Below are 13,056 nucleotides of genomic sequence, written 5' to 3'. Positions count from 1 at the left end.
AGAATGAAGATATAGGGGGATATTCAATATACGGGAAATATCAGCACTCACCTGTCCAATGCTGCCGTTAACGATGAGTGTCAGATCCAACTTTTTTTAAAGTCTGATCTCTTTTGTTGGATGTTTTCCAATAATACACAGCTGTTTCCGCCGATCCGTGGACTTTCTGACACTCGACAGCTGGAACATTGAATTCCGACTGTCGAGTTACTTTCGGATGAAACGAAAACGGGCCAGGATCCCCCCCCCCCATAATCCCATACATTGTACTGTATGTCCTCTCCTGGATCACTGTGTTCTCCTTTTCCCATGGGATCTTTGTTGATGCTAATGGTCCCAGATTGTTACATTTTACCCACATCTGGTAGAACTTCCCCATTTTAGTAAAGCTCTGATCTGAGATAGATGCTAATGCCAGAGAAGGTCCTGATTACATCTATTTCACTAGATCTATTCATATTATACTGTACTGTGCAAAAGTGTTAGGCAGGTGTGGGAAAAATGCTGCAATGGAAGAATGCTTTCAAAAAGACATAGAAATGTTAATATTTTATTTTTATCAATTAACAAAGTTACATTTGAATAAACAAAATGTTTCCAAATCAAATCATTATTTAGTGTGACTGGCCTTTGCCTTACAAACAGCGTCAATGCTTCCAGGTACATTTGTACAATGTAAGAGCTTTTGAATTATTATAGTCCGCTGTATCATTTTCATATGTAGGTTGAAACACAGTCATTAACTGAAACAGAAACAACTGTGTAGGAGGCTTGGAGCTGGCTGAGGAACAGCCAAACTCTACTACAAGGTGTGGCTAGTGAAGACCGTTTCATGTCACAGATCATACACCATGTTAATAAATTATTAAAACTTCTATTTTTGAAAGCATCCTTTTTTTGGGGGTTATGTCACTTTATTAGAAGTGCTCTTCTCTTGTTCCTCTCCGCGCACTACGTCTGGACATTACTGGGCATCTCTGTACATTTTTCCTGTTTGCTTGTTTCTGACAAGTCTCCTCTCTCCTCCTGTCCTCTCTCCTGCTAGGTGTTTGGGAAAGGAAATCCCATTTTCTGGATTGTCTTCTCTGTGATTCACATACTGTTTACTCTGGTCCTGAGCACGCAGCTGTATTATATGGGTCGCTGGAGACTAGGTAATTGTCTTGTTTTTATTGGGGACATCTTTATTACCTAAGAGCTTTCTTTTACCAGATGTGTTATCTGCTCAATCTCTGTTTACCAACAGACTCTGGCATCCTACGCCGAATCCTGCAGGTTGTGTACACGGACTGTATAAGGCAGTGCAGTCCTCCAATGTATGTGGTGAGTTATGTATACAAATCACTTCCCGAGAGCCCCAGCTTAACACAGTTCTCCAGACTCTTACTTCCCGCACTTTTCACATATTACCTCAGGGGGAAACCACAGACACTTCTGACAATGACCCAATCGCAATATCACATTAATGTATAGTCTCACATAAAACACACGTTTTCAAGGGTTATATATTACCTGAATGTATTAGGAGGGACCACAGCTGTAATTTCCGACCCCTCCTGCACCAATGCTGGCCGCATCCTCCATAGGTTACTATTGGGGGATGCAAAGCTGCCCAATGTATCAACATCGGACAGCATCGCTTTGGGTCCCTGGGCTACCGCCATTCTGAAATGGGCGTAGCCTATTGCAGCCTGCCACCCAGGTAGTTCGGTAGGCGGAGGGGCCAGCTCTGACCGCACATGCGTAGAATCCCCGGCTGAGTGCATGGCAGTGACAGGCTCGTTTCCTGTTCCTGCTTGTGCAGGATGATACATCCCCAATATTGGATCGCATATTACAATGCGATCCTGGGCGATAATATTCCGCCCAGTAATGTGATCCCTAATAAATGGGCCCCATAGGGGGCAAAAAAAAACATGTACTCCTTAATACAAAGGGAAAGCAATTTTTGCAGGGACACTGAAGACAGAGGTTGGAAGTACATTGTAAAAGCGGTCATATTCACAGGCTTTATACTAGTCTCTTATAATGGTCGGAGTAAGTCTCTGGGATATGCGTATATACTGGGAAATCCTATTTACATCATTCTTGTCTTGGACAAGCCTCCTCTTATGTTTTTTATTAGGTCACAGTGGTGCTTTTATATTAAGGGGTGGGTGAGTCTGCTGGACATACAGAGATGAGGGGCACAGAACAAATGCTATGTGTGACATATTGTCTTTCTCCCGTCTTCCTTCTCTCCTTCCACGCCTCTTTTTTTTTTTTGTATCCTTTCATAATCTAATTTGCTTCTATTTGCTCAATGTTCCCAGGACCGTATGGTGCTGCTTGTGATGGGGAACATCATAAACTGGTCTTTGTAAGTAAAGGAACAATTATCATTTTCGTAGCGTTTTATACACTAGCGTAATGCGTGGCGATTCAGCATGGCTCCTCCCAGTATGCCTGAGAAAGCATGCAGTAGTGGCTGACAGTAATTACAAGGCTCTGCCTCATTTACTTGTCATGATTGTCATTGTGCTGTGTTCCCCATGCCTCCTGCATGTTAGCGATTTCATGTGAGCTATGTGCGTGTTTGGGAAAATAAACGTTTGGTGGTGGCCACTGGTGGATTTTACCTAGAACCTGCAGTCGAGCCCCCCCCTAAATATATCACAGGGTGGGTAGCTTTCACCCCCGGAACTGCAGGCCCAGACTACAGTTAGCAGAGAGAGCGCTTGCAATGGTAAGCCGCTCCCCTGCTATTACTGCAGCCCTGCTATTACTGCAGCCCTATCTGGCTTCTAGGGGCTGCTGTCAATTCAATCCCTAGGAACCTGCCTGTTGACTTGTGAACATATGTGGAATTGTGTTTCCATACATGTGAACATTTCTGACCCTGGTGATATAGTTAGGAGCCACCACTGGTGATCACCATAGAACAGACAATGGGGTGGACTTCACTGGACACTTAAAGAAATACCCAGTACAAGCTGGAGGGAGATTGCAATGGTCATATACTATGAAATAGTGATATAGTGCGCTCCTACTACTACAGTGCTACTAGTGCGCTCTACTACTACAGTGCTACTAGTGCGCTCCTACTACTACAGTGCTACTAGTGCGCTCCTACTACTAAATTACACAAAGTGGAAGACCACATGCTAGTTGAGTCAAACTTCATCACCTGATTTTACCTAGAACTGTTTTAATGGGATTTTATAATGGCATTATAAAAAATGTATGTGAATGTTGAGGTCCAAATTTTCCTATTTTAGTTCCCCTTTCACACTGAGCATCTAACCTGGGATATTGCTGGGTTACCCAGGTCCTGGCTTGGTGTGAAATGGTCAACCCAGGTTCTGTGCTATGGGAATTCTACCCTGGTGTCCCAACGTTCCTACTGTTTACCTGAAGTGATCACGCCTGTGCTTATCTCATCCACAGGGCAGCATATGGCCTAATCAAACGACCTAATGATTTTGCCTCATACCTCCTGGCCATTGGTCTCTGTAACCTACTGCTGTACTTTGCGTTCTACATCATCATGAAGGTGAGCCAATGGGGTGGAATTATTACGCAGCACTATACAGAAAAGGGCCAGTGCCCGCCGCATTGGAGCTGCCATTGTATATACCCTATCACATCTGCACAAGTTCTTACAGATATCTAGTATTGCTGACCACTATGTTGTCGCGCTGCCATAGAAGTATGAGGTAGTTGTGTATAAGGTTTTCATCATACCGTCATCCAGAATGACCACGTCTGCTCTGTATCATTGTATTTATGCTTTTCCTCTTACCACAATAGCTACGCAGTGGGGAGCGTATACTGCCGGTCCCGCTTTTTTGCATCGCCTTCACATCTGTGGTCTGGGGATTTGCTCTCTTCTTCTTCTTCCATGGACTCAGCACCTGGCAGGTAAGGGTAGGAGACTTATGCGAGATCTGCAGCCATCTTGTCTGCTTCTCAGGAAGTGGATTTCTATAATAGTATGTATTCCATGGTGCAGATTTCTAAAAGGCCTAGGTAATCCTTTATGGCGTTCTCATTGGCAATCACTGCCTTGCAGTTTAAAGAGGTATTCTTGTCTAATCCGAGAGCGCTGTTGTTACCTGTTGTATTTGGGTGATTCAGGTTGGTTGGCAAAGCACATTTGGTTTGCTAATGGACAAAACCATGTGCACTGCAGGTGGGGCAGATGTAACATGTGCAGAGAGAGTTAGATTTGGGTGAGTTATTTTGTTTCTGTGCAGGGTAAATACTGGCTGCTTTATTTTTACGCTGCAATATAGATTTCAGTTTGAAGTACGGGTGCCGGATGGCTGACAGACAGTTGGGATTCCGACAGTTATTACACCGACGTCGGAATTCTGACTGCTAAAACCCCAACACCCGGTATACCGACTGCCACCAGCTATTCTCCCTTGTGGGGGTCCACGACCCCCATAGAAGGAGAATAGAATAGGTGGCAAGCGTAGCGAGCATGGCGAGCCCACAAGGGGCTTCGTTGTGCTCCCCCCACTGTCTGAGTCCGGACAATCGGGATTCTGTCGTCAGGGTAATGACTGTCGGAATCCCGACTGTCAGTGTGCTATACCACATCCTGAAGTACAAACCCCACCCAAATCTAACTCTCTCTGCACATGTTACATCTGTCCCCACCTGTAGTGCACATGGTTTTTTCCATTAGCAAACCAACCTGTATCAACCCTTGGTCTGACATTGTGCATTTTCTTCTCCTCATGTGTTCTGCTTACAGAAAACCCCAGCGGAATCGCGAGAGCACAACAGAGAGTGTATACTGCTTGGATTCTTCGATGACCATGATATTTGGCACTTTCTCTCCTCCATCGCAATGTTCGGTTCTTTCCTTGTGAGTCTCACTGTATCTCTACATTATTCTTCATATGGCAGGATTTTTATTTGCACTATTATAGTTTCCTGTCTGCAAATGTTTATGGGGGGTATTCTGTCTCCTGCAGTCTGAGCTGTGTTACTGCTGTCCTGAGGTTTGGTTTGCAGCTTTTTCTTTATACATCCTGTGCACAGGTCACATTTATTTTGGATGATTTAATGTATAGTTTTAAATTATATGCTCTTATCCTCCATTGTCCTACATGTGCAAACGACTTAGGTTGTTGCTGACGACACGCAGGAACGTGCAACGTTGTGCATACACGCTAGACTAGATTTACATTTTGTTGTTCTGAGCCCTCAGAATCTGCAAAATCCTTTTAAAATGTTGTCCACTGTCTACCCAGCTTAAGATTGTTGTGACAGATGTTTGACAAAGGGTTCATAAGAAACATACACCTGGTTTGTCTAAAATGGTTAAAAACTCCCTTTCACTCCTGCTGCCTCTGATTTAAATCAAAGGGTCACCCTGAAATAGTTCTTCTATAGTTCTTTAGTTTTCCCTGTACTTCATGATATACTTCCAAAACAACTTAAATCAGAGATCTTGTTACCCAAACAGTTTCCTCTGTAGTTACATTTATGTAGTAGACCAGTGGTCGGGGAACTGGGGTAAATTGCCCCAAATGGGTTACAAATGAAATTCCTGGGGGTAATGGACTAGATATGAATCTATATGCATGCCCGGCTGTGTCTTGGCAGCATGACCGTCCGTTAACCCCAGGAAGCTCACAACTCGGCTGCTCCGGCATGTACATTGCCATCGGAACACGGCCACACCCTATAAGCATTGACCTGGCACATCTGCAGTCGCGCTAGGAGATGCTGGCAGCAGCGTCTTCAGTGCCATTTCACAATCAGTGGCAGTGCATATTTGGCTCCCACTCCGCATGCAACCCTGAACCCTCCTGGGCTATATTAAATGTATAAAGAAATGAATGAGGGAACCCGCGCTTCCTATTGGGATGCTTGATACTGGATTGGGAAGATGTTTTCTACGTGAAAGTTCTTTCGTCTTTGAAGTCTCCCGTCAACAATAACACCTCAAAGATAAAGCAAATAAAAATCTCTCATGGTGTAGATTTCACAATTGATTCAAATAAATATAGCAGCCTCAGTAGAATGTGCCCATACCGTATGCAGGCCTTTCCCAAGGCCAAGGATTATGACATAGATCGGGGGTCACTTCAAGCGCTTCAAATTTTCCCGCTTTAATTCTCTTCCTGTTTTTCCCTCAAAGACACAAATGTGTGGAGGACAAAGCTCATAGCGTAAAAAGCAAAATTTATTCACATACAAAAACTAGACAAGAACATATAAACAAAAAGCCTGGTACCGTATCTGCCTATTCAAGAAGCAAATGTGGGGTCAAATGTTAAAACCCGGGTAGACCTCATTTTTTTGGCCGTTGTATTTGTAGGGGGTGGTAATACTGGGTACCCTGCCGCATCCAAGTGGTAGTGCAGATATTTCATTTTTTGTTTACTGTATATTAAATGTATGTACACCGTTGTGTGGCGTACTGAGGCTAGATGTATGAGGACACATGTAAATGTAAATTAGTCATGAAAAGCTTTATTTCTTCCCCATTTATGATACAAATATATTACAGTAGTTTAAAACTATATTCCATACAATATCTATTCACACAAAATGGGCATGTTTAATGTTATATTTTCCTTACAATTTATAGTCATTAAATTGGCAGGGATGGTACATTCCATAGGTTGGAAGACAGTAGCCGGCTACTAACGTTAAAGGCTCAGTAACCATCTCCAAACATTAATAACCCACTGCTGTCACGTCTCTGGGTCATATGACCTATGGGATATCCCTAGTCCATAAGACTTAGGTTAGGGGTGTACAACATGTAGCCCTCCAGCTGCAATGGAACTATAAATCCCAGCCACAGTTTTTGCAAACCTGTGGAAGGACATGTTGAATAACCCTTTTGTAGGTAATCAGGTCGACCCTCCAGTTTACCAGTATATATCATTCTGATTAAGCTGGCCGTCAGAATGGAGTATGTATGAATCAGTCCGCCACCCCCGCCATCTGTTCTTCATGCAGTTCTGATCACCGCTTTCCCTTGGTTCATTTGCAGTACAAGCTGGTTGTTCTACCTTCAATCATTAACGTTAAGGAAGCTGCAACTTTGCACAATATGAGGCTCAATAACCACGTCTATACCTTGTACTTTGAATCAGCACAGCTTTATTTATGTATGTCTTCCTTCCTCTCTTCACAGGTCCTGCTGTGTCTGGATGATGATCTGGATGAAGTTCAGAGAGACAAAATTTATGCATTTTGAACTATGCTCTGGTACTGTGCAGAATGCTCGCCCTACACCTTTACAGATAGGGCCCCAGAGAGATGACCACCTACAGAATGAGGCTCCAGTATCCGTCCAGTATCGTACCGCACTTACAGATGGCTTCCTTTCTGTAGAAGACACCAGGAGTCTGTAACTCAGAATGAAAGACGTGCCACCACTCTGTGCTACATTTATATCTCAAAGGACATTGACCACAAGGTGCCAGTGTAGCTCTTTTGGTTGCCAAACTGAGCTTATTGTAGGCCCAGCGTCTCGGCCATTATATGGCTTTTTGCTACTTGTCACCTAAAGAAAATAAATTGGTTAGCAAGCTGTGTCATGTAATCAGCTGGAAACTGAGGGAATCTGCGTGAGCATTGTGGGTAATCTGCGTGAGCATTGCCACTGACTCGTGTCATCACAGGTGGAGTCCCAATGTCCTCGTGCTGTTGCCCCACAGCAGCTGTCCATAATGTCCAACGTCTGTGTCAGGAGTTTGTGATTATTTCTGCCATATTGTTTGAGTTTGTCGGACATTATTTTTATGAAAGAATTACATTGGCGTTGACATTAAATGCTTCTGAGAAGAAATTGTGGGATATCGCTTTTTCTTAAAGGAAATTACGCTTTTATTTGTGGACTTTTTTTTTATGTTTAAACATTTGCAGATATTAATGATCTAATCATATTCTAGATACTCTCCTAGAGAGAGTATCTTGCACTTACCTGTCCTGGAGTAGCTCATGCCTTCAGTGATCCACCTATACTGCCTCCTCTGTATGGCGTGGTCTTGAAAGTGTCTTGTGGTTTAAATTGAGTAGTGGAAAAGCTGTTTTGTATATTTACCCCTTAAAGTCCAAAAAAAAGCAAACTTGGCCTACAGTATGTAAGGAAAAACTTGTGTGGCAGTGCTGTAATCCATGCACATCTAGGTTTCACATGTTTCAAGACTAAGGGCCAGATGCACTAAGCTTCAAAAGTGATAAAGTGGAGATTGATAAACAGCCAGCCAATCAGATCTTACCTGCCATGTCACAGACTGTGTTTGAAAAATGTCAGACAGGAGCTGATTGGGCAGTTGTTTGTCACTCTCCATTTTATCAATTTTGAAGCTTAATGCACCTGTCTCTTGGAGAGATAACGTGCCTGATATTTTTTATGCTGCATTTAAAATAACCAGTAGCTGATTGGTTGATATTTTATGTCAGATGGTAGAGGTTTCCCTTTTGGTGTATGAGGTTGTGATATCTCTGTGCGAACCAGACCTCCGGGTGGGCTCCTGACCATCCCTCACGCAGAGAACCTAAAGGTGCATACACACGGAATGATGTTGGCAACGATCCGACATTGTTACTGGTTTCGAATCGTTCATCGATTTGAAACACTTCACAAAAGATTAGTCCATTATCTTCCTGCATGCATGAAAGATCATAATCCAATATTATCGATTGGTGGGTACACACATCGTGAACGATTGGTCATTCCGATCGATCGGGAACGCCCACATCTTGCTTCAAATCTTTCCGTGTGTTTATCTTCAGATCCATTCATGGGGAAGGTCTCTAGCAAGATTCAACAGGTGACTTACAAAGCTTTCATGATGACTGAATATGTATTTATGTAAACATTACAGATTGCCCTTTAATACTAAATGAACGGTTTGTAGGTTATTTATTCCATCTGTATGTTCAAGGATTTATTTCAGCCATAGGGATATTGAGCAAAACATTATTGTTTTCTGGCCTTTGTGTGTTATTTCTTATTACTATTGTGTCTGCATTACTTTCCCATAAGTGTGGTCTGTGCACTCATGTCAGATGTCACTGTAGGGAATTATCGCTACCAAAGGTTCCACATCTTAGTGTCAGCGTGACGGTCAAATGAGCCGTCAAGATGCCAAAAAACACTCTGACTGCTGTAGTTTTACCTTTCATGGACACGGCCTGTGGTTGTTTATTTCCAGGCTCTCCAAGGATGTCTCAGTAATGGGTATGAGTCCCCATTTAGGTCGACCACTGAAGGTGGGTCGACACCTGAAATAATGACATGGCTAAGGTCGACAGGGGTGGAAGGTTGACAATCAAAAGGGGGACGTCAGTTTTTTTTACATTTTTGTCCCGGATGTCAACACCGTTGACATGAACACCGTCAAAGTGCACCATGTCCCCTCACATGGCTTGCTGAGCTCCCCATGCTTCGGGCACGGTGCCCCGCTGCCCTCGGCATGGACGGTAGGGTATGAAATACCACCTGTCGGCACATGTCGGATCATTGTCAAGCTAATGCTTGGGTCGACTTTCCAACCCTGTTGACCTTCGCCTATTTTGTGTCGACGCAATACATGTCTACATAAATAGTGTCGATCTCGTGACTGTATCCCTCGTAATATAGACAAATTCATATTTTTGTAGCTTACCTTGAACAGGGAGATGGAAACAGCTGCAATGTATATTCCTCGTGTTGGTGTCTAGTTGCCACATTAATACACATAAATTGGGAACATCTTATTAAAGCTGTAAGTGTTTATTTGGCTTTATCGTACTGTAGATCCCTAATTACTGATCATTGCAATAACCACTATGGGGAATCCCCTGGTTTCTCTCTCCAACCACTGGTTAGATCCCGTCCCAGAAGATGGGTGAATGTTTAGCTGCAGCTGACTGATACCTGGTTCCATTTCCACTTGCTGGACCCAGAATACTGACCTAGAACGAATGTATTCACTATAGATGCAGACCACCTTGCAGCATAAGGAACATGTGTGTCAATGGGATTCTTGTGCCAACTTGTTGCCTTTGATGCAGACCTTTCAGTGCTTGCTTTGTACCCACAAAGTACCACGACTCTTATAAGCACATAGAATGCATCCATCCCATCTGTGGCGCTGTTACTGTACCACAGTGACTGTTCATGCAGACGGCTCATTATCCTGTTGTATTGTTTTATATTGCTGAAATAAAGCAAAGACGTTAAAATATATATATAAAAAATGTTGATACAAATATTGTTTCCAGAGATTTTATTTTTATCCTATTGTCTACTCAGCATTGTAGGAGGTTACAGTAGACTAGGCGGGAGATGATCAATGCATGCATGAGAGTTTTGGTGGCTTCAGGGGTGAGGAAGGGAGGGATCCGAGAGATAGCGGGCCTGGTGCACAGGTGCAGGTAGCGATCCTGCGTGGCTGCGATTTCTCACCGATTCTCCACAGTGTAACAAGCATCCCCCCCCTCCCCCCCCGTGCACTACTGTGCCGGCCCACTTTCCCACATCAGAACAATGCTCAAGTGCATTGGCTAGTGTCAGAGCCACCCACATATGGGTAGGGGTCATACGGTCGACCACTAATGGTTGACATGGCTTAGGTCGACACAAGCATTATGTTGACAGTCAAAATGTTGACATTAGTTTTCACGTCTTTTGTTTTTTACCCAAATTTTCACTTAAGTCGACATGTACACCACATCCGTGTAGCAAGTCCCCTCCCGTGGCTCGTTGTGCTCGTCATGCGTTAGGGCGGTTGCTCGCTGCACGTGGCACAATAATATACTCCCCCTCCATGCCCTAGTGCAGTGGTGGCCAACCCGTGGCTCGTGAGCCTCATGCGGCTCTCCCCCTTGTAAAGTGCGGCTCCTGCTCCCACTGCTGCCCGCCGTCCACCGTCTGTCCCAGTCCCCCCTGCTGCCGGTTCCCTGAATCCCTTCTCCTTCTGAGGGGAGGAGAGCATGCATCGCGCATCTCACCTACCCCTTACTGTGCATCCTTGTGACTGGGCCGTCTGCCAATCAGAGCTCGTGGGCCAGCAGCCAATCAGGAGCCGGCCAGCGAGCTTAAATTGGTGGGCGGCCCAGTCACAGGGAAGTGAGGGGGGAAGGACTAGGAGTCACGTGGTGTGCTGTGCTGTGCTCTCCTCCCATCGGTGACATGACAGGAGGACTGCAGGGGGACACCAGACTGTCCTCTCCCCGCCTGGCAGCAGCAGCAACAACGGTGAGTGCTGCTGCTGGGAAATTTGCACTGTGGGGGCATAGCAGTTTGTGGCACTGTGGGGGCATAGCAGTTTGTGGCACTGTGGGGGCATACCCGGCACGTGTGGTGCATACCTGGCACCGTTGGGGGCATATGTGTATCTGGCACTATTGGGGGCATATGTATTTATGGCACTGCACTATTGGAGGCATATTTGTATCACACCCACCCAAGGGGTCAAAATAGACCACGCCCCTTTTTTGGCGCATGCGCCTTCGGCACGCGCATGATGTCGGCTCTTTAGCTTGGCTACCGATATTTTTCGGCTCTTTACCTCTGACCAGTTGGCCACCCCTGCCCTAGTGGATAGTAGGCGATTACAAACCTCTTGTTTTGGAAGAAAAAACATGAAAAACTCATTTCGACCTTTTGACTGTCGACCTTCCCATTGTTGACCTAATGCTTGTGTTGACTTGACCTTTGCCATGTCGATCTATGTCACGTGTCGACTTAAGCCCTGCCCACCTTTAGTGGTTGACATAATGTATGTCGACCTGGCATCCGTACCCCCTACATATATGAACCTGATGGTTCAAGTGGGCATCATATAAACAGGAGCGCTGCCAATCTGGGGTGTTCTGGCAATAGAATTGATTATACATTTTATATTGTAAACTTTGTATTATTCTGATTTGTTTTTACGGCCAAAACTCCGGAGTTTGATGGGTGCGGTTCTGGCTTCCCTGACGGCTCATCCCTGTAACGTGGGGCTGTATGATATAGGACCACCTCTTATATAGTATACGGAGAGGAAGGTACAAACTGCTATTGTTAGAGGTTTTCCTGCTTAGGTTCAGGTATCAGAAATCTCAGAGACCTAAGGTGCATACACACGGATAGATTTGGCCAACGATTCAATCTCATTAACAATTTCCTCTGAACCTCCTGCACAAATGATTTGGTGACAAATGATGAACGATTGAGCAAACGATTACACATGAACGATTGATTTTTAACGATGGTGGACGGAGAGGGAGCCAGTCAATCAGCCTTACCAAATCGTTCGTCGTGCATACACCTGAAACGCTTGGTACACATCGCTAACGATTGGTCGCTGATCTTTCTGCATGCAGGAAAGATCAGCGACCTCTACCAATGACCGGCGGGTACGCGCATCGTCCGATATATCGTTCATACACACGGAACGATTTGAGCGATTGGTTGTTTCAATCGGTCGGGAATGCCCAGATCTTTTGCCAAATCTATCCGTGTGTACGCAACTTTAGTTCTAAAACCTGGAGACCAGCTGCAGGTATCTACGTACAGGAGATCATGTCTGACTGACCCGTGGGGGAAAATGTAATACGATGAGAGATTCAGAAAGTGAGAGATTTGGTAACAAATCTCCAGGTTTTTTTTTTTTTTTTTTAAGCGGCAATCATTTACATTGCAAAACCAGTTTGATTTTGAAGTGTAAATGATTGCCGCTTAAAAGAAAAAAAACCAAAAAAACCTGGAGATTTCGGTACTTATGTAATATCTGGGCTCCCGGTTTTCTGCGCTCGCCACACTATATAAAATCAACTCCATGCGTAGTTGGATAGTAGGGGTATGAAAAAATTGGGTGCATTTAACATGGGAGTCCAGATAATACATAAGTACCGAGATTTCTTACCAAAGCTCTCACTTTCTGAATCTCTCATCTTATTAAATGTCACCCATGGTGTTTCTGGCAGTTGATGTGCTTTCCTAGATGACTACATGTATCAGACTTTGGTCAGGGACACATCATGTATATATCATGCTGTAGAGCACATTACCAGATAACAGGTCACTGTATGAAAGCACATCAGCAGGCGGAACAGATACATAGGGAA

At 44.4% G+C, this 13,056-nt stretch overlaps 1 protein-coding gene across 2 annotated transcripts in view; it reads left to right on the top strand.

The window, feature by feature from the left end:
* SIDT2 (SID1 transmembrane family member 2) overlaps positions 1-9,479 on the top strand; it is a 42,430-nt gene extending 32,951 nt beyond the window's left edge. For both annotated transcript variants that reach the window (XM_083163159.1, XM_083163158.1), the window contains 7 exons: positions 1,046-1,154; positions 1,247-1,323; positions 2,313-2,359; positions 3,427-3,532; positions 3,790-3,900; positions 4,742-4,855; positions 7,145-9,479. In XM_083163159.1, the coding sequence (XP_083019285.1) occupies positions 1,046-1,154; positions 1,247-1,323; positions 2,313-2,359; positions 3,427-3,532; positions 3,790-3,900; positions 4,742-4,855; positions 7,145-7,207 (627 nt within the window). In that variant the 3' untranslated portion in view covers positions 7,208-9,479. The remainder of the gene's footprint in view (positions 1-1,045; positions 1,155-1,246; positions 1,324-2,312; positions 2,360-3,426; positions 3,533-3,789; positions 3,901-4,741; positions 4,856-7,144) is intronic.
* Positions 9,480-13,056: the final 3,577 nt, after the last annotated feature.

This window comes from Crinia signifera, chromosome 19 (assembly GCF_055691185.1).
Source record: "Crinia signifera chromosome 19, ASM5569118v1, whole genome shotgun sequence".
NCBI lineage: Eukaryota > Metazoa > Chordata > Amphibia > Anura > Myobatrachidae > Crinia > Crinia signifera.
This window is presented reverse-complemented; position numbering and strand designations above follow the sequence as displayed.